The following is a 21,066-nucleotide window of genomic DNA, read 5'->3' as shown; positions in this document are numbered from 1 at the left end:
ATGAAAAGCAGTAAAGGAAACTAAAATAACAACACTTTGAAATGTGCAATTTGTGGAAAGTGACAGAGGCTAAAGGAAACGCTCACCGGCGGAAGAAGAGCGGCCGAGTTGTGCGACTGATTCACACACATGGTGCTATGATACAACGGTGCGTTAAAATTTACCCTTTTTTGCATCTTATTGAAATGATTCATGTGGAAAAGCAAAAAAAAATTGCATTTGCACCAATATTTAGTAGAAAAATCAAATGTTTAGAGTGCGAGCTGCAGGACCGACAGGCAGACGTTAATCATCCAACTGTGAGTGTTTATGAGAGAGGATATTGAACTGGACTGTTTTTATGATGGAATAAGCCTCATCATGAAAACACTGCAGACAAATAGGCAGATTTTGTTGTTTCATCAGTATATATTTCTCCTTCTGTGGCGTCTGATCGAGGCGTTTTCATCTCATGCCTTTATTCAAGCAGTCCTCCATCCTCTCCATCATCTCTCCTCCACCGCCCCTCCCCCACCCGCTCAACCCTCCTTCTTTCCCCCTCGAGGTCAGCTCTTTGTTTCTATGGTCCTACGTCCCCGCATATCTTTTTCCAACATAAAAATAAGAAAAACAATCATACATCATTTAGATAATAACACTTGACGCTGAGTCTCTTTTCCTCTCCGAGTGTTGCTGCTCGTTTTGACAAATATTCACGTCATAATTAACATGAACACGCTACACGTCAGCTCGATTCTCCACAGTTCATTCATACAGGAATGATAAAACCTCTCAGTAATATATATATAAAACATACACACAGCATACGCTGTCCAATAAAATAACCACCGTCATGAACCTGCAGCACTTTGACTCTCTGGAGAGGCTGCATTGGACGATGGAGGAACATTTTGAGGAGCTTTTAACGAAAATTCTCTTTTCTGATCAGGAGATTGTGATGGATTATTCTATTAATAAGCCCATTTCCTGATAGTTAACATAAACATCTATGGCATGGGATGTTTCTGTTGGTCATCCTTACATTATATCTGTAAGAACAATGGAGGATTCAAGCATCTCTGAGAAAGTATAATAACATATCCATGTGGACGATGTCAACGCGGACGTTACAGAAGACCACTGCGTCCACATCGACGGCGTCTCGCAGATAATCAAGGACTCACACGTGTGTGTGTGAGTGTGTGTGAGTGTTTTGTTCATTCAGATAAACTCTTTTACTCTGTGACAGGTGTTGTTTCTGCCGTCGCTGCAAGTCATCTGATCTCCAGAGACATAAAAGTAAAAGCTTTGTTTGTGCGTTTTTTATGACAATATATCAAACTTTTAGTTGTCTTTAATTGCAAATAGAATTGGAATGACACATTAGTGTATTTATAATCACACAAAATATAGTGAATCCAATAGAGAATATGGAGAAGTTGAGGCTTACACAACAAAAAGAAGAAAGGTGTCTGACAGTTGAGGGTTCAGATATAGTTTATTAACTCTGGTAATGAAGATAATGCTCTTGAAACAATCCTATTGTTGGTAATCAAACATAATTATATTTAAAGCTTAACCCAGTTATTAAACAAAGCACACGAGCAGGAGTCCCACTAGGATACCACAACAAACAGAAAGGTACGCAGGTGCATCTCTGGAACTGTTTGCTGTGTTTTAAACCTCAAGAGTTATGAAAGAGGTTTTGATCTTTGCGATATGAACGGATTTTAATCAGGAGAGAGTTTAGAGTTTTACCAAATTGGATATATTTGAATAGAGCAAATTCTTCGGGGATTGGTCTCCATCCTGAGTCGGATGAGCAGAAGGAAGTGATGCTGATCTCCGTGAAGGAAGAATCCTCCAGACGCTGCAGGTGGAGGTGAAGAAGCGAGTCGCTGTAACCTGATGAGCGACGAGCAGGAATGAGTCTGACCGGAGCATCCGGGTGAAGGAGCGTCACGCCGGTCTGAGCTGGAAGAGAAAACGAAGAGGAAACCCGGTTAAAAGTTTGACAACAGCGCTGTGGTATGAACAGGTTTAACGTACATAACCGCGACCAGCTGATGGACCGATCACTGTGAGATCTAGAAACTGAGATTATAAATAAAGTGTGAAGAGTGAATTTACGCCCGAGCTTCATTACATGAACTGAGAGTGTTTTTTTATTCTATTCTGTGTGGATTTAATACAATAGTGTCATAACTGCATTGTTTTCTGTAGCCTGGTGTGGTGAGTGACATTTTTTCTTCTATATGACAATATATGGTTTGAATATGAACCCAAGGAAGAGTCGTTCCCAGTTAATAAACAACTTGTCGTGAACTAAAACCTCTCGGTGCTGAAGCCTCGGTCGCTTGTGGTTGTCTGCATGCGAGCTGCTGTCCTGCGTTCTTCAGGCCTCGGCGGCTCCGTGATGGATCCTTACGGCCCGACAGGCATCTGCCTGCACCACAGCTGGGCCAGACTAATGAACTGCACCCAGACGCAGTCATAAGCAAATGAATGACTTTGTTCAGGTATAAAATGACCAAAATCAATGGGGATGAAGTGAGATAGTGGGCGAGCGGAGCCAGTAAAGAATGATTGGACAGTGTAGTCGGGCGTTGAGCCGAGGTCAAAGAGCGACCCACCGATTGTAGCTCAGGAGAAGCTAACGGCGGCGCGGAGCAAAGTAAATATAAAAGGTGAGCAGGTAGACGGACGCCTGCAGCATTATGTCCACCTGCTGTTGAAGCCATATGGAGAATTACACTGAATGAATGCAGATCACTAATATATTTGAGAGGCATATGGTGATAAAAGGTCAGGGCCGGTCCCTTTCTGCCTAAGTCACATCCCCGAGGAGAGTTTGTCTCATGGATTGTGAAGAAGGTTAGCGAGCACGGCGTGAACACTGAACCCAGACACGCGAGCTTCTGGCCACTGAGAAGGAAAGAAAGCAACGTCTGCATAGTAAAAGAGAATGTCAGAAACAGTAAAGTCTCAGTGAAAACTACAAGCACACACACTAGATCATGCGCCTTGCATTGGCTTCTTTCTATCAAATTAATTTATGGGATGAACCAAAGTAAAAAGATGGAGAAAATGAAGAGAAACTTTGTTTGTATGACGCATTTAAACTGTGTTTGTGTCATCTTGTTCACTTTAAGGACGAGGCTCAGCTGAGGGTTATTCATGCCCTTGTGTTTGTTGTTTTAAGTGCAGCAACATGACAGATTAGCAGTTACATTACCAGCCTCCACCCCTCGTATACCATGTTCATAGTGCCCCGTTGCCTCTTCAACCATGAGGCTCTACTTAGCTGCTCATTTGAGTTTAATTAAAGACGATGTCCGGTGGTGAAGTCCTTCATGTTTATTCTTACTGCAAAACCACAATAACCCCATCGGCATAACTTAGTTGCCGGTATTCAAATCATAAAACAAACCATGAACAATCTTCCTTTTCTCTCGCAGCACTGTCCCAAACAACATCCCATAAAACGGTCAAAAACTCTTTGCTTTCCCACAAATGAGCAACATCTGACCGAATGACTCTCCTCGTTATAGAGAGCGCCCCCCAGTGGTGGGACGCCCAACATAACCAAAACATGCAAAATGGCCTTACACCATGGTGGCGACTAATTGCAGTACACTAACCGGCCTGAGGGGGAGCTAACACTAAAGGAAGGGAAATGGGAGTTGAGACTAAAAGGAGCTTCTGGAAGTACTGGGACCCAGTGAGGCTTCACATGATTCATTTAAACCATGTTTGCATCATGTTCTGGTGCCTTACAATGCCAACACGCTGACAAAATGTTCTCATAGCTTCCTTAAATATATTTCCCGCTTTGCTTTTCAGAGGGCGGCTCGTTGCAACTGATCGGTTACGCTCTGACGGCCCGATACACCATCTCCATGAGGACACTGGGCACTGGAGGATGTTCCTCTGGATCTGCAGGTTTCTGTTGCTTCTAGATGACTGCATCAGAATGCATGGGTCATGGTACAACCCACACAGCCCAGGTGACGCTGGTGACACAGGTGTACCCTCCAGTCAGCAGGCAACACACTGAGCGGCGCTGAACTCAGTCTTTGTCGTCGGCTATCGGACCCAAACACATAACGATCATCCAGCTTGTTCGAGCACATCAGTCAGCTAAATGTCAAGCAATCGTAATCGTTATTGTCCCTCGAAGGGAAATGTTATGTGCAGCCTTTCTATCCGTCAAAATATTCATAAATACAGCGACGTGCTGGTCCGTCTGGAGACAGCCGTCTTTCTCCAGGCTGAGGTTGAGTGATTCCTTATTTCAGAATCGTCTGAGGGGAAGTTTCAACAGCGTTGTGGATGAAACTCATCAAAGTCCATTCATTTAAATTGTACATGTCTTTATAAAATCAATAACAATAGATAGGTATTAATTTGGATTCACAGGATTATTCAAATTAGTGGAGAAAAAAACACGTTACTGGTAAAAAACATTTTAATTGATGAAGTTTCTCGCCACGGGAGACTTCTGAGGCTCATGTGTTCCAGACCCAACACTCAAATAACTTCTAGTTAGTTTATCTTTCACTCTTGTAGACTTTATTCTGTGGGACGGGTCCAAAGTGGAAATGGTTAAACTCTTTGCACAGCTGTGCACGTATTGAGGCAGAAGATAGTCTTTCATTTCACCTTATTTCATTCTAATAGATTTGTGACGTAGTAACGGAGCTCATATAATCTCATTTAGATTGCAGTTTTATTCCTATTTTAGGTAAATCTTCTTGTCTGGTGGGTTCGTTCTAATGTCTTGTCTTTAGGACACAAATGGCTCATAGTATTCTCATCCTTGTTGCAATACATTGCATGTCTTGCTCAAAAGTTTCCAATTGAACATGAGTCATAAGATAAATTTATATGTTTAATTGTTTTGCTTTTTGTTCGGTGGTAACTTGCAGGTCACGAGTGTCGATGTGGACGTCTTCACCCCAACAGGCCGATGTTCTCATCACATATTCAGAAGAATTCATTTGCCTCCATTTAGTGGTCAGATCTTGAAAAAGGTGTCTTTAATGATCTGCACTGTAAGGCTCATGAATAAAACACATCAAGATCGATGCATTATTGACGATGTGTCATCGTGTAAGGAAACCTCTAATGAAAAACTGATATAAATTCAGGCCGTAATGCAAAGTATGCAAACAAAATCCATTTAGTTTATATGCTCACTAATCAAGAGAATTACAGCTGACAAAATATAAACGTAGCTTGTGCACAATAAAAGAGAAAACAGAGAAATCATCTTTACAGTGCACTTACTCTTCTGCAGCCTTTCAGTCTGAAACTTCACACGTGTGGACGTTTAAAGCCTTTGGATGGAAAGTGAATCAATACTTAATCACGGTGGTGATGATGACATTAAACTAACCCCAACATATTCAAAACACAAGATTTCCCTCTGTATGTGTCTAACATCCTGCTGATTTCAGCACAAACGATGTCAGTAGTTCACGGTGCCCTTGAACAACAGCCGTGTTTCTCTTCCCACGTCTCAAATCTGTGACGCCCAAGTGGAACATTTCCATTCAAATGGGCTCGAATTGCATCACAAAATATATAAAATACCCACATTATCACTGCGTGCCTGCGTCTGCGCTCTCCAGCTCGACAGTGAAGTGGTTCTGGCTGTCTATTTTCTGAAGAAGCCATGCGCCCATTTTCTGTCTTTCCCTGACAGCCCTGTGATGTGTACAAAGCTCCCATTCCTCAGCTGGGAAATCAGCCTTACTACAGCCCCGTCACAAACAATCAGCGCTCATTACCCACTACACAGCGCCGCACTCTCCCCCATTTACCTGCAGTGTCTACGGTGTGTGTGCGTGCGTGTCTGTGTGTGTCTCAGTGTGCACTGTTTATGCTGATTTGGCTTTGTGCACAATGAATTGTCAGCGCTCTCAGATGGATCTCCACTTAGCTTCTCAGTCTCTAACTCGGCGAATGAGCTTCATGGTCAGATTCTGCGTCGGCGTCGTGGAGGCCCTGTAACCCCGCCTCGAGCGGACGGACCGTCAGAGTCGGAGAAGCGCTTTCATCGGCCCGGAGCGGCGCCGCAACGCCGAGCAATCAACCAATTACCTCACCCGTCCCGCAAAGAAACATGCACGCCGCGTCGCTCCCCTCGCTGTCTTTGCCTCGTTTGAAGGACACGATGATCACAACCAACCTCGTGTCAGCGAGAGGGCCATTCCAGGAATTGAGTGTAATTGGCGAGGAGAGGTGTGAGCCGGTTGCTCTGTGTGTAAACAGATTACAGGCTGGCACAGATGAGACCCCCTCAGGGCGGCACGACATGGCTGCCGCTACGCGGCGTGAAAAAACAAGCGTGTCACTCATGAATTATACATGGGAGGATGCCCGGCAATAAAACTGGGGGAGAAGGGAGGAAAACAAAGGAATGTAAGGAGGTAAAAATAGGAGAAAAGGCTGCGAGACAAAGAGGGAGAGACCTCGCTTCAAGACAAATAAACAGAGAACAGGTGCAGCCAGCCACCAGGAAGCCAGCTGACATCAGGCGGCTCCAGCGCGGTTTGCATTCTGCATTGTTCGTAACGCAATTGTTGCTGTTTTGTGTTCGTGCACTCCTGCTCACAATGGGCTCGTTTTGCATCGTCCAAATTCGTCGCTCACCATGTTTGCCAACGAGAGGCTTCTCCACGCACCAGCTTTTGTTGTCTCTTGGAAGTGTGTCGTCTTCAGGATTAGTCTCTTTCATCACTCTCGATAAGTCCCTTTTGGACTATTAAGCTTTCCTCAGCATACTATGCTTCACTGCTCATTAAAAGAGAATAACACACTCATATGAACATACGCCAAGACAATTATTTGGCAAATAGACTCTGGGTGATTTCTCTTTTTCAACTTTACAGAACAGTTTTGTGTAAATAAGTTGGCATAACGCCTCTGAAATCACCGGCAGTTACAGGAAAACATGTGTCTGTCTGCGTCACGATTGTTGTGTAATGGCTGATGTATAAATTCTATTGGAGCATTTATCCCACCCAGAGGCTTCATCTGCATGTTTGCACCAAATAAATGTTTCCACGATTTACCATCTGAATTATTTCAGTTGAGTTCACTGTCAAAGGGAAGCACACGTTGTGCGTTTGCTTTGTGAGCATGATGACAATGAAACTGTGATATCAGTTGGTTTTGTGACTTGACTTTATTGTGCGTCATTGTTGTCAGTGTGTGTGTTGCTGCAGGTTTCAAATATCGTCTCTCAGTCACCTCACACATTTCATAGGCTGCAGTTGTAAGTGAGCCTGGTATATTTAGGAAATAGACTACATATTTAAATGTGAGGCTCATTATAAGCTGGGAGATGCTTTTGGAAAAGAAAATATGCAGCGAGCGTTCTATATTTGTCTCTTTTCCAGAGATAACTTCCAGCACAGTCGAGTCATTCTGTGGGCAGAATTAACAACCTGGGCCTCAGATAGTAGCTCATTAACTATGGATGCACATTAGTCCCAGAACAAGGTGCCTCAGGATTGATTCGTTTGAAATCTGCAAAAAATACATCCACGGCATGAAATGGCATTCGAAGGTATTTCTTTCCGAGTCGACATGTTCACGTTATCGGTTCTTTTACTTCTCCGCCGTCAATGAAACGGAACATCACGGCTCAGCTCCGTCGTTTCTTTTTAGCTAAATTACACGGCCGCCGCGCCGCAGGACCCAACCAGTCCAACATCAGCCAATTGAGAGCGTCACAGTTGATAATGACGCTCATTTCAAGACACATGACAAAACAAAGTCAGCGTGTGGAGACGCTGCCTCCAACCCAGACTGTCCACTTCCAGATGAGCGTCGCCAGTGCAGCTTTAGCAATTCAAATCACCTCTCTCCTGCGCTTTGCATCGAGATGCGGCGGAGAGAAAAAGCTTGATAATGGTTTTCATTTACCCCCCAGCCAGACTAATCACACCAGCATTGGTTGCACTCACTGCTCCGGCTCATGCGTTGGAAATACTGGAGCCCGGCGCCGTGGGAGGCGGCGGAGCGGCTCGCTTCCCCTCATCAACCTGTGAGCCGGCGCCAACTCTCACCACACAACCTCAGGGGCGAGAGGACCGAGGACAATGTTTCTGGGTTGATCATTTTATTTTGGAAAAGGAGGGGAGGGGATGCAAATCCACCAGCAGCAAATGCACAATTCTTCACCAGAAGGAGTTTTCATTAAAGCAAAATGATGACCGGCGTATTGACTGGATGCCAACGTAATCAGAGCACACCAGCAACACATTGCCTGCACGTGAGCAACACATCGCCTGCACATGAGCAACACATCGCCTGCACACGAGCAACACATCGCCTGCACACGAGCAACACATCGCCTGCACACGAGCAACGCATTGCTTGCACGTGAGCAACGCATTGCTTGCACATGAGCAACGCATTGCCTGCACATGAGCAATGTAGCTTGAAAGTAACATACTTAAAGTCCGGTCCTCCACATGAACCCGTGGGTCCTGCGTCACGTCACTTCAGGAGGAACAACGAGCATCGCTGATGTGTTCGTGAACTCTACAACCGACGTCATCGTCAGTGAAACCCAACAGCAGGACGTTGCCCGTCATGTGGACTTCTCTTCATTCGGCGCAGCTGCAGAATGAAAACGTCGTTCTGTCGCTGTGGTCACAACACAAACACAACTCTCACAAAACCACGCAGCACTTTAGTGATGTAAGAACAAAATGTGCAGCGAGTGTGAGACGTGAAATGGAAAAATAATGAGAAACTGAATCTAATAAGCGACGTTATCCTGTTAGGCTGTTTGTCAGTTTCAAAGCGTGCAAAGATATTTACCAGATGAACATTTAAATTATGGGCATTATAAACCATTTTTTACAGCAGTCGTTTATTAAATTGTATTCTTCAAATGTTTTATTATTATGCGTTTTGGTACTTTTTTTGTTGTTGTACAAGAATGCAATAAATTATTTTAGATTTTTGTTGCAACTTTTAATGACAGAGTATTACTGATAATAAAGGTGCTTTTTGGAGGAATCAAAGAATGAATTAATAACTCTGTTAATATTTAATAGCGCTGCGCTGTCTTTGCAGTTGAGTCTAATGGAGACGAGCCGGGAGGGAAAGTCAGGTTTGTGCAAGAAAAAAAACACAATATGCCAACATTCAGACTTATGAGCGATACGACTAAAATAAAGTTTATGGATGTTTCTAAATTTGTACATATGAGTTTAATCTTGGACGTTAAGTCATGAATCTGTCCCGATGAAGCGTCATCACGCAGCGACACTGATGGTGGACAGTTTGTGTGCATTTATATCTGTAATCTTATTAACTCAGGCATTTAGTTTTTGTATTATTACAAATATATTTGACAGCATCCGCGGCGTATGGATTATTTATCCTTATTTTTCTACCTCCGTCACTAGCTCATAATGTCGGTTCATTCTCTCTGCAGCAGGCCCCCTCCAGCAGGGTGTCTAGTAAAAGTATTGCTGTTTGAATATAGTTTAAATCAAGTCAAACTACATCCGGTCGTACTCGTGGCGTTGTGTTTTAAACGGTCATGCTGGTGCAGCTCGGCGGGCGCCGCGCGGCTCTGCGCTCGATGCACAAACGTCCAAGAACCCTCGCAGCTAAAAAACCTGCACCGGCCGTTTGACAATTAATCATTCAGACCTGAAGGTTCCATTTGTGGAGATCGTGTCCATTTGCCACACGGTCGAATAACTGAATAAGTCAACAGCAACAATGAGAGGGAATTTGTTCTCGGCCGAGCCGTCTCTCTAAATAACTCACCCGAGGCTGAAATGGAGACGATGAGAACGGGGAGAGGAAACGGGGAAAAGCCAAACGCACGCCGACTCTGTGCCGCCGTACCGGCTCGGCTGTCTATGAAATAATAAAGAAGGAACGCTGAGGTCATACTTTATTCAGCGTAAAAGCCTCCTGCGTTTTCCTTGTGTTAAAAAGACTAATAATAAACCAATGTGTGTCTCTGATTCTGACTCACTTCATAATAACGGCCTGCATGCTGCTCCAGCACTGAAATAAAACAAAAAAGAAAACTACAAGAACAAGTTTCACAGCTTAACTTACGGACCGCTCACCAGGAGACGAGGACATGTAAGACACGACGCTAAGTTACAGCACACACTGATTCCCTACAAATATCTGAACCTTTCTTCAGCTGTGACTCAATAATCGGTGCTTTTGGGCTCAGGGACGAGCTGCTCGGGATTCACAAACAGGAAATCTAATTACAACAACGATGCAAGGACAGATTTTCTTATTGTTTGCTGTAATGGTTGATTAGGTGGATGAACTCATTAAACAATATTCTCCTGCGTAATTAGCAAGATGCTGACAATCTACTTCAACAAGGATGATTATGAGTTAGCAAGTCCCCGACAGAGGCTTCACATTTTAGAACGAAGAAAGCTCCACTTTCTAAACGACCCTGTGTAACTTCCTCTGAACATTTTGCATACAAATATTCACTCATTTAAAAATAATTGTTTCCCCCATTGACTGAAGAAGTGGAAACAAACATTACATTTCTTTTGGGACGAGATGCTAGAAAGATGAACTGATGTCAATAACATTCTCAGATCTGTCGTGTCTTTTTCAGCTTTCCTCCTCTTGTCTCTCGGCTCGGCGTCGAGATCGCGTCACACTTCACTGTTGTTAGCTTGATTTGTGCTGCATGATAATGACTCATGAAAAGCCCCTCTTGAATACATCCAGTGAAGGAGTGACTGACTGCAGGAGCAAGGTTGTTTTGATATTCATAATCCCGCCGCCCTCTTTAATACGTCACATTTTGAGGCCGCCGGCCTCAGCTGTGAGACGTTGAAGTGCATCAGCATCCTGGCAGCGGCGTGTCCTCTGCAGCGCGGCCTTCACAGCGTCTTCAAAGCGCTTCAGCTGAACAAGAGACCTGCATCACGTGTGAAAATGTAAGAGAAAAAACAACTCCAAGAACATCCAACGAAAAGCTTCTAAAAACACATAAAGACGGGTTTTTGGCGCCGGCCTCGAGATAAAACCAACGCAGATGTGTCGGCTGCTTGGTAGCGTTTTAAAGCATTTTACCACTCAGGTATGACTTTGTATAGTTTTCCCAAAGACAAAAGGAGTTTAAGTTTTGATAATACTTTTTAAACATGCATATTAGCTCATCTAATACGCTGTGACTTATGACAGAACTGCTAACATTGCCGCCTGTCTGCTGGAGGTGTGAACGGACAATCATCATGTAAAATGTTTACAGCTGGTTTTGCTGCCTGCATTTTATCAAACAAGTTATGAATGCAGCTTTGAATGCAGTTCATATTGTTATCTGCCATCTGACAGCTGTTGTGTGTTGGAGAAGGTCAACGCTTTTCAAAAGAAAATGCAGAAATGTTTCAAAAGCCTAGTTTTTATTTTCAAAGCGCTCGTGAACTCGGGCTCTGGTTCCCTGAACTCGTTCTTCAAGTAGTCGGTTGAACCGCAAAGGAGTTCTAATGCTTGTATTCATTTACATTGATTTTTATGAATTGTATTTTGAATAAAATGTGTTGCATCTAAACAAGTTTGAGCGTTGAAACAAAGAGCAGCTGTGAACTCTGAGCCCGAAGAAAACCAAGCAAACAAAGTGGAACCCAGAATGCAAGCCGTGTTTCTGGAGGGACCAGATTGACCAGCGCACGCCTCAATCAGCACGGGTATGAAATGTTTGGTGTTAGCTTAGCATCCTCTTTGCCCTCCTCCAGGTCACAGCTCGTGTTCAACCGCAGACGCATCTGGTAAGAATTCATTTCATTTCTAATAGTTTGAAGAAATCGTTTGTTTGCTGTTTTCTGTTGATTTTGATCTTTGAGCTTGAAGGAAAAGAAGTTTAAATTAACGTCATGATGTAATGAAAAGACTTGCACATGGTAACTTCATCTGATCTTTGAGTTTGATTTGCTTGTGTAGTTTATTTGGTAAATGTGGAGTTTAATGATGTTAAATTATTGTTTAAAGCCATTCTGATGTAGAATTTAAATCTACTCTTTTTGTTTGTGTTGGAGGTAATCAACCTAATCCTAATCCTAATCCTACTACTATTCTATGGTGTACTACTACAAATACTCAACTGTTTCAACAACCATCAAATCCTCTAAAATCAAACACCAGAACAGAACAGAGTTATTTAAGATATTTAAGAAGACCTTTATCCTCCATTAATTGTGAACAAATGGTCATCAGTGAAATTAAAATAAATGGCGACGCTGAGCTTCACTTCCTGTTTTATCATCATGACACAAGCGGTCCAATGATCAACATTATATATTTTAATGTCAGTTAGCTTTGAATGAAGCTTTAAATCAGTGATTTAAATCAACTGGAACAAAGTTTACAAATCTTTGTCCTAATAACTTTTGTCATTATTTCATCTTAAACCATTTTATTTGTCGTCATAATTACGTTTAAAAGCAGTTCTTCTCGTAAATAATACACATTGATGATCTTTTCAGTGTCTTCTCTGCACTCGGGTCCCTTTTGCTTCCTCACTGCTCTGAATAGAATATTTCCTTCCCTCCTTCCTTCCTTCCTTCCTTCCTTCCTTCCTTCCTTGTCACCTTTCCTGGCCTCTCCTGCTGCTATGCTTTGTGACAGCTAACACTGTTGCCTGTGAGGCTGAACCCCCACTGACTTCCATCAAACTGCACGCATCACCTAATCTGTGCTGCTTTCCAGCCGCCTGTACGGCAATATGTGCTTAGCAAGAAGAAGGGAAGGCGGCCGCGATGATATTGTGTCTGAAATAATCCAACAGAAGCAATGCAACACAATACTTTGAGTTAAAGCGACAGCAAAGTGAACGAATAACATTTACTATTGAAAGAAAAGTTAAATATTGAAGTATGTATGGCGAAATTATAGATATTCACAGATAAAAGGCAACATCTAGTGAATTAAATACACTTATTTTAATTAATTAAAAGTTTAACTGATTTATTTTTTAAATTTATTTTTGATATTTTAGTGTTTTAATCATTTGCAAGCTGCTATTTGTTTCCCGTTAAAAGGTTTCCTCTGATGCGCTTTAGCCGATGACATTTTTCTATCATTAGTCTTCAAAGTTTGATTTAAAGAAAACGCAGCATTTAAATGACATTGTAATGTTAACTGAACGTCTTTACTGTATAAACACATTGTGTATTTTCCAGTGTCGGCTTTGCACTTTTTGACCCATAACTAATATGTAATGTTATTGCTGTCTTTATCTGGCAGTCTGAAAGGACGGCTATCTTAAGTGTTCATCTCTAATAACTTTGCTGATACGCAGCAGCTTATTTAGATGGAGTGCAGATGTGACTATCGCTGCAGCGTTCTTCTCAATTACCTCAGCATGTACGGGAGAACAATGCCGACTCAGGAGGCTCACGTACAGCCGGAGCTCAGCGGTGGAAGAACTACCTGCAGAAAACTTCCCATTAGTCCGACATGAACTTCTGAAAAATAAACAAGAAACAACAAACGAGAGGAATGCTCATTTTTGAAAGGTATAGAGAAAATAAATGTAGAATTCAAAAGCTATCACAAATGTATGGAAGCCCATTGACGCCAAAAAAAGTCATAATGAAATTATGACTTTTTTGTTTTGTTATAATTATGACAAATTAAAGTCATCATGACAAAACAAAAACAAGTTATAATTCTGAGAGGTTTTTTGTTGGTAATAATTATAACTTTTTTTGTGGCGGAAATGGGCTTCCATACATATGAATATATAACTTCAATTCAGTAAATGAGGTCATTGGCTTATGGTCGAGGTAACCAGTGCAATGCTAACTTGCTAACATGCTAACCAGCTTGTCTTCCAACAGAACATCGTCGCTGCTCCGCTCTCTTTACGGATGAACATAAATTAGATTTGTGGATAGGTTTTAAACGTTGATGCGGTGTTGTCATTAAAGTAAATGTTAACCTTAATGTGAAACGACGCGCTGATAAACAAGAGCGTTTCTAAGTGGAACGTCGTATTAAAAAGGTTGCCGACCCCGAGTTCAGACGCATCTCTCGCTGACATGTTCGCGTGTTCGTATTTAGAAACGTGGTTTCTGTTTCTTTTGCTGATATTAATGAATTTCTTTAGTGTGAAACGAGTCGATGCCTGAGTCGCCTCTTCTCCAGTAAATGAACATCATGGTTTTATTTTGCACATCTGTCTCAGAAAACATTGGCAGAACACACAGCGTGCTTCTGTTAAAGAAAGGTAGTGTACAATATTTTATTAATATGGATTTTTGACCGTCCCTCCGCGCGCCCTGTGTGCACGAGCCCTGCAGCTCCTTCAGGGATTTGCACCGGATGCAATTAACCACCAGCGGCCTCACATGTTCTGTGAGCATCACAACACAAACTGGACTCAGAACAAGAGCGCCGCGTCAGGAAGCACTGACCCTACGGCGGTTTCTCAGCTCATGCTTATCAAATTTGCTCTGCACCTGCTGGGTCCCCATTCTGCGTCTGAATCGCTTTAATTTCCATGTACTGAGTCGGAGACTGAAGAAAAGGCTCGCTGGGTACAACGGGGAGCTCCCTGTCTTTGCATCCGGCCGTGGCTCTGCAAGCCGGGAAGACTTTCTGTCCACTCTGGGGGAAAGAACCATGTGATCACAATTAACCACCTGAGCAGATTTCCTACACCTTTCTATCTCCTTTTGTGAGCCAGCTGCTCAGAGGAATAGTAGGGAAATGTGTTTCTTCATGGATGGAGAACATTGTCTGGCTCCTGCACTGAAGCTCCTGGCAGAAGGCTGCTTAACAACCGCTCTGCCGCCGTTAAACTCTGTCACGACTCGTGGCGGCCCAGCAGGAGGAAGACAGGTGGCCCGTTGGTGCGACCTTGGCGTGAGGCCAGACACCTGAGCAAGAAAAAGACTACGGCGTGAGCAACTGGGACCAGCTGATGGTGGCGATACCGGGGATGAAACGCATGCCTTAATGTTTGATGCAGATCCAGGTTATTGAACCTAGATGTTCATTCTTCTTCCATATCCACTGGTAAATGTTACGCAATCCAATTAACTTAATAATGTGTCACACTTTGATAAAATAGACCAGCATCTCAACGCTCATCAATACCACCGAGGTTATTGCACTTGATGGTGTTGAAGCAAGACATTCATTCTTATCTGGTGATATAAGTAATGTAGGAACTGCACATTCTCTTATGTCCACTTTTAATTGGCAATAAGTCGACTGTCGGCGCTTCATGGAGCGATGGGAGGGGGTTCAGGAGCGAAGGTGTAGGACTGTACCAGTCTGCTGAAGCCGGCAGGAGGTCCTGGCTTCCACCATCACTCCAATTTTCTGCTGTCCAGGCTGGAGTCTTTGTAAGGTAGCGGGCTGACAGCACGCGAGCCTCTGCAGAACTGATGATCCAGAGATGTCCTTCCTGGACTTCACTTCGTCCGGCTTGATCTGATGAGGGAGCATATCGAAGGACTTTTTGTTAGATGTCCAAAACGCTCCCCACGCTGACGCCTTGAGGAGCTTTTTGCGGATATATTGCAGCTCTTCTCAAACAGAGCAAACAGGCACACCTTACGTGACTTCACCGCTAACGCAAGCAAAGTAAATTGCAAGATTTGTTTACAGGAATAATTACACCACAAATATTTTAGTGATGCAACTGTGACAGTAACGTAACCACAGCTATGGTTAATGAAACATCCCCGCGGTGAAATCTCTGTCTCTCTGATTGATGACGCTTGGCGCCGAAGGTTAAACTGGGAGGATGTGAGACTGAAACTGTACTCGGTCCTCTTGTTGGAAAAAACCCCACCTGGGCTCCTGAGACCAGATCACACAGCGGCTCAAAAGAGTTCATCTCTCTTCTCTGGGGTGGTGATATTTAGCTCGACCCGTGTGTTCAGATAGAGATCAAAGCTGAGACGCGGCCTGCGGTGATGCGGCCAGACAGGAAATGCAACTGACCACACACACACACACACACACACACACACACACACACACACACACACACACACACACACACACACACACGATTACCTCTGAGAGACAGAACGCTCTTCTGCTGCTGTGATGGTGAGTTTATTGAGGCTGCTGTGTGTGTGTGTGTGTGTGTGTGTGTGTGTGTGTGTGTAATATAGCTTATTTTGTTCAGTCCATTACTTAGAATTATATTATTTTTATTTATATTTCACTGAATACTAACACAGATGAAAGTCAGATGATCCTCAATGAACCCGTTTAGTCTCCAGAGCTCCTTTTCCCGGTTTAAGTCATTGTAGGAACTCCAAATTAATTTCAATACTTGTGTTTATTTTATGTATTTGTTCAGTAAAGTCTTGTAAAATGTAAATCTGCAAAAAAGACTTTTAAAGATATTGTGATCATAACTATGAACATCCAGCATGATGTGAGCCAGATTCCCCCAGAAAATCCTCCTGGAGCATCAATAAGACACCTTTATGGAAAGATTAGGACCTAAAGAATCAAAATCTGCAACAGAAATCACAATAAAACAAAGTCTTGGCCTGTTAGGAAGGAGTTTCAGTCAAAAAACTGTGTCGTTTGGTTTAAAAATTGGAAAAAAAATTACATTTTTCATGTTTTTCGCGCAGTATCCAAAAGGTTAAAACACAGTGATCGTTTATAACTATCATGAAACTTAACGTACACAGTGAAGTGGAGATCAGGATGGTTCTATTCAAACACAAGCACCACACATGTGTTTGTGTCCCCGTCCTTCATATTAATGTAATGAACCTGTGATTATGTAAATAATCTCCTCTGCATCTCGATCCTTTAGTTTCCTTTCAGTCTAAAAGGCTCTCGGTGCATCTGCTGGTGGACATGAAGTCAGGCTGCACACGCTGCTGAAATGTAATCTGCAGGATTCAGTGTCTGGATTTGAGGCCCTGCAAAATAGCATTAACACATGCAGATACATGCTCAAAATAATCTGAAGCCTTACTGTAGCTGCGCACACACACACACACACACACACACACACACACACACACACACACACACACACACATGAATACAAAGCTGAAGCAGAAACAGCTTCACTGGAATGAATAAATGTTTCTCAAAGCGTTTTGAGGTGATGATTTGTTAAGCACCTATCTTTGTAATAAAAGACACTGTGATGAAAAATGAAAATTCTGATGAGAAAGTCACTTCTGTAAACCCAGTTAATCAATCACAGCGCCGCTGCGCGCAGTTAGCTGAGTCATTGCACAAAACCATTCGAGTCCTGTTGCTGTTGATTTAAAGAGCTGCGAGGTTGGATTGACGTGAACGGCTTGCAAATCCTGTGACAGTCGCAGATCCAGCCGTCAGACCCGTTTAACACCTTCCACCTTCACCCACGTCTGAAAACCACGGGATCGATCGTTGCACAAAGGATTTCAAGAACTGCAATCAGTGATCGCAAATTATGAGTATGGGAAAAACTATGGAGTCCACCTCGAACGTGCGCAAAGACGAATCAGTCTAGTGTCACCGTTATCTCCTGAGATGAGCCTTCAATGTGCGTTTCAGCGTTGCAGAGGATCTGATAAGTGAAAGGCAGCAGGAGATGCAAACCATCACTTCTACTCTTTGCAGTAAAAGATATGACGTGGCGTTTTCACGATGGTGTGCATTTCAGCAGCTGTTAGCATGCAGGCAGCGGCTGGAACGAGACAAATAAAGGAGTGAAGGGAGGTTAGGTCGAAGCTGACGAGGGAAACTTTTGCCTGAAATTGCTGTGAAGATATTTGAATAATTGAATCAAAATGAGGGATCATCATGCGTTTGGTTCTGTTAGACTGTGAATTACAGTTTGTCCAAAGTAACTCGTGTTATTGCACGTTTTCTAAGTAATAGCAAGTTTATTTTCGCGGCTCAGATATAATTGATGATTGAAAAAACCGCCTCTCTCCCCCCCGTCTCTCTTCCTTTGCTCTTTCTGCCACTTTGTCTTTTTTCTCGTCCCCGGATAGCAATCAATAGTTATTATCTGCTGAGTGTCGCGATAGACGCTGCACAGAGCGCTCATTCTGAGTTGATGCTGCTTTTTCATTATAGCTGACACTAGTCTAAACAAAGCAGGCCTATTTCCCCGCCACCAGACAAACAGCGTCTACATAATGGCACCAGATAAAAGAGAAGCAGGAGGGACAATTGAGTTTCACATAATGGGGAATCACTAACTCGGGACCGTTTCTTTTCCCGCTCCATTTTCTCCCTCTTCCACCGTCTTTCCATGCAGAATTTGGCAAACGTGCAAACGGACTGAATGTTAATTTCTTACCTCTTTCCATTGATCTTTTCATTCCTCCATCCATTCATCCCTTTTATCCAGTCCAATAATAAGTGTCCGTCCGTCTGTCTGTCTGTCTGTAAAGGGGTGAGGTTGCTTTGTTTTGACGGGTTGTTGTTTCATAAAATAAATAAATGATATCTGAGCAGCGGAGTGGAAAGCATAACGAATGGCAGTTGGAGAAAAAGGCAATTTAGGGAGAAGTGCGCTCGCTGGCAAAGGAACAGAATGGCTTTTCACTGTGAAGTATAACCAATGCATTACAAAACACATCAGAGGTTTATTGAAAAAGCCAAGTGCCCCCCCCCCCCTCTATGAAAATAGCCAACATGGCCTACATGGTTAGGCACTGAAAGTCACTTTCAGAAAGTCAGGAGATGTTTTTATCGCGGCGGTCCACATGAACAGAAGAGCCGCTGAACCACCAACACGAGGTCGCTTTTCAATTCGCTTCCACAAAGAGGTGCAGATGCGTTTCATGACGCGTGAGGTCACCACGCAGGACGCTGAGCGGTGTGTATTCACCGTACACACAGCTGTTCACACGCTTAACACACACGACCAAAACATGAGTTCTGTTTTATTTATCTTTCAAAGGCAGCTTTGGTCTGTGTTACATGTTTTAATTAAATTAAACATGTCAAATCAAATCTCACATAATAGTTTATTCATTTTATGGACAGCTGCCCTCGAGTGTGTTTGCTATATCGGTAAAATGATTACTTCAGTAAGACAAAATGTCTCTTTTTCAAAGTCCGAAATCAAATTAAAGTCGGGCTAACAATGTATTTCACACAATTAAATGAAAGAAACAAATATATTTTACCTGAATAAGAGGGTTGACGTTTAACTGACAGGCGGCGTTTTGCTCGCGGCGTCCTTGAGGATTAAAGAACAAACCATTTGACATCTAAATTAACTGATTTTCAGTTTTGCAGAATCAAGTTTTAAGAGGTTTAATGTTCGACACACAAGTAGCTCATTAGCTCTGGAGCCTGATGGTTGAATGCACTTCCAGGTGGAGGTGTGCTTGTTAGCTCATTAGCTCATTAGCTCATTAGCAGCACGAGATGCTACAAAAGAGACAAGAAGAAAAACATGCAGTTTGCAATCACACTTATGTGCAATATCGTTTGATATTTTAATGGAACAACACTGCAACTTTAATAAATAATGTGTAACTTAACGACATGCTTCTACAAGAAATGTGAAATGTACAGAAATATGAGCCATAAAAGATGTTTTTTAAACTAATTACAGTGACTAACAGCCTGAGCGGCCGCTTTAAGACTAAAGCTCTCTGACAATTCAGACACACTAATGAAACACTGGAGTCACTTAAATGTGTGTAGATATCTCCTTTTTTACATTTATTAAGACATAATGGAATTAGATTTGATGTGTTTATTCAGGTTGTTTTAGGTTCTTGTTTCTTTTTCTTCTTTCAGAGCAGCTGCATAAAACACATTTCTTCATTATTATATCTACCTTTTTAATTTATTGGACGCATTCCTCCAAATGTTACCAGCTTTACTTCATATACACTTTCCAAGGTCACTTCATTTCAATTACAGAAACAACATTGAGCTTCACTCAAACGTTCTAGCACTAAATATAATGTAGTATTTAACACAAGCAGGATCGAGTGGTTCAGATGCTTTTGGGATTATCACATTGTCGTTATAATCTCTCACCGTCACACACAACCGAAATCAAGATGTGCAACACGAGCCGGCTGTCAGCTGATCCTGACGAATGCCACTCATGTTGACATTTCAAGCAAAGCAGCTGCAGCGTAAGTCTCATCCTGCTTCCCACTGTTCCTGATCACTACATGTTCTTCTTCTTCCCTCCGTCGCCGCTGCCTCGTCCTCTCGTTGATGTTCATCACGCCGCCGATGGCTTCTCTCTCTCTCTCAATTGGTTGTCCCTAGAATTGCTAATAAAAATCCGTCGTCAGACATCTTCCCAAAGCGATATGCTGGAATATGAATGTGACAAAGCCCTCGAGCAGCCGCTGTAATTATGAGTGAAGCAATAAGGTTATTATGGTGCGACACCGCGATGGTGAAACAGAGGACCTTTAAAACAGGAGGCTGCTGTTATTAAATCCTTTCCTACAATGTTTTTGTTCTTAAAGCATTAGACCAAGAGCTTTGTATTCGTGCCATGAAGATGAAGCTGCCCAAAGTATTCATCTCATAGTCAGTGGTGTTTGTGCCTGAAGCCGCAGCTCAACCGGAGTTTAAACACCTCATTAAACTGATTTTACAGAAGCGGGTTTGGAAGCCACACATGACGCCGGTGAAGCCATCAGGTCATCACGCGTCCATGAGTCACTCTGAAGGTCACATGAGGTCGCAGGAAGCATCTTTCATCCCATTCGTATCGTCTGTGAAAAAAAAATAAAAAAAAATCCACTTTTTTTTTGTCCACACAAAAGTCCCAAAAAAATGAACTATTAAAAAAAAGAATTTCTTAAAAAAAAATTCATACATTTTTTTTTTTTTCGAATACTTTTTTTTTTTTTGCCTTATCCTTTTTTTGTCGACAAAAAGTATATGGAAAAAAAATATGGAAAAAAAAAAAGATGAGCTAGTGAGTGCGCATGCTCTTTTACGCCAGAGCTGCTTCTTACTTAAAATCCTTTCTAGCTGCGTTCGCTTCGTTCAAAGCGTTTGAAGTATTTCATCTGTTGTAAAGCCTGTAAAGTACTTCAATGTGCTCACAATCCATGTACTAATAGAAGGTAACCTGTTTCAAAGGAGCTG

General features: G+C 42.6%; 1 protein-coding gene across 1 annotated transcript in view; it reads right to left on the bottom strand.

Moving 5' to 3' along the window:
• The window catches only part of wu:fb63a08 (zonadhesin), a 38,068-nt gene extending 22,612 nt beyond the window's left edge, over positions 1–15,456 (bottom strand). Inside the window, exon 1 of the mRNA XM_068600016.1 lies at positions 15,279–15,456. Within this exon, the coding sequence (XP_068456117.1) occupies positions 15,279–15,456 (178 nt within the window). The remainder of the gene's footprint in view (positions 1–15,278) is intronic.
• Positions 15,457–21,066: the final 5,610 nt, after the last annotated feature.

This window comes from Clinocottus analis, unplaced genomic scaffold (genome assembly GCF_023055335.1).
Source record: "Clinocottus analis isolate CAN_PGR_092001 unplaced genomic scaffold, fCliAna1.0.p SCAF_11, whole genome shotgun sequence".
NCBI lineage: Eukaryota > Metazoa > Chordata > Actinopteri > Perciformes > Cottidae > Clinocottus > Clinocottus analis.
This window is presented reverse-complemented; position numbering and strand designations above follow the sequence as displayed.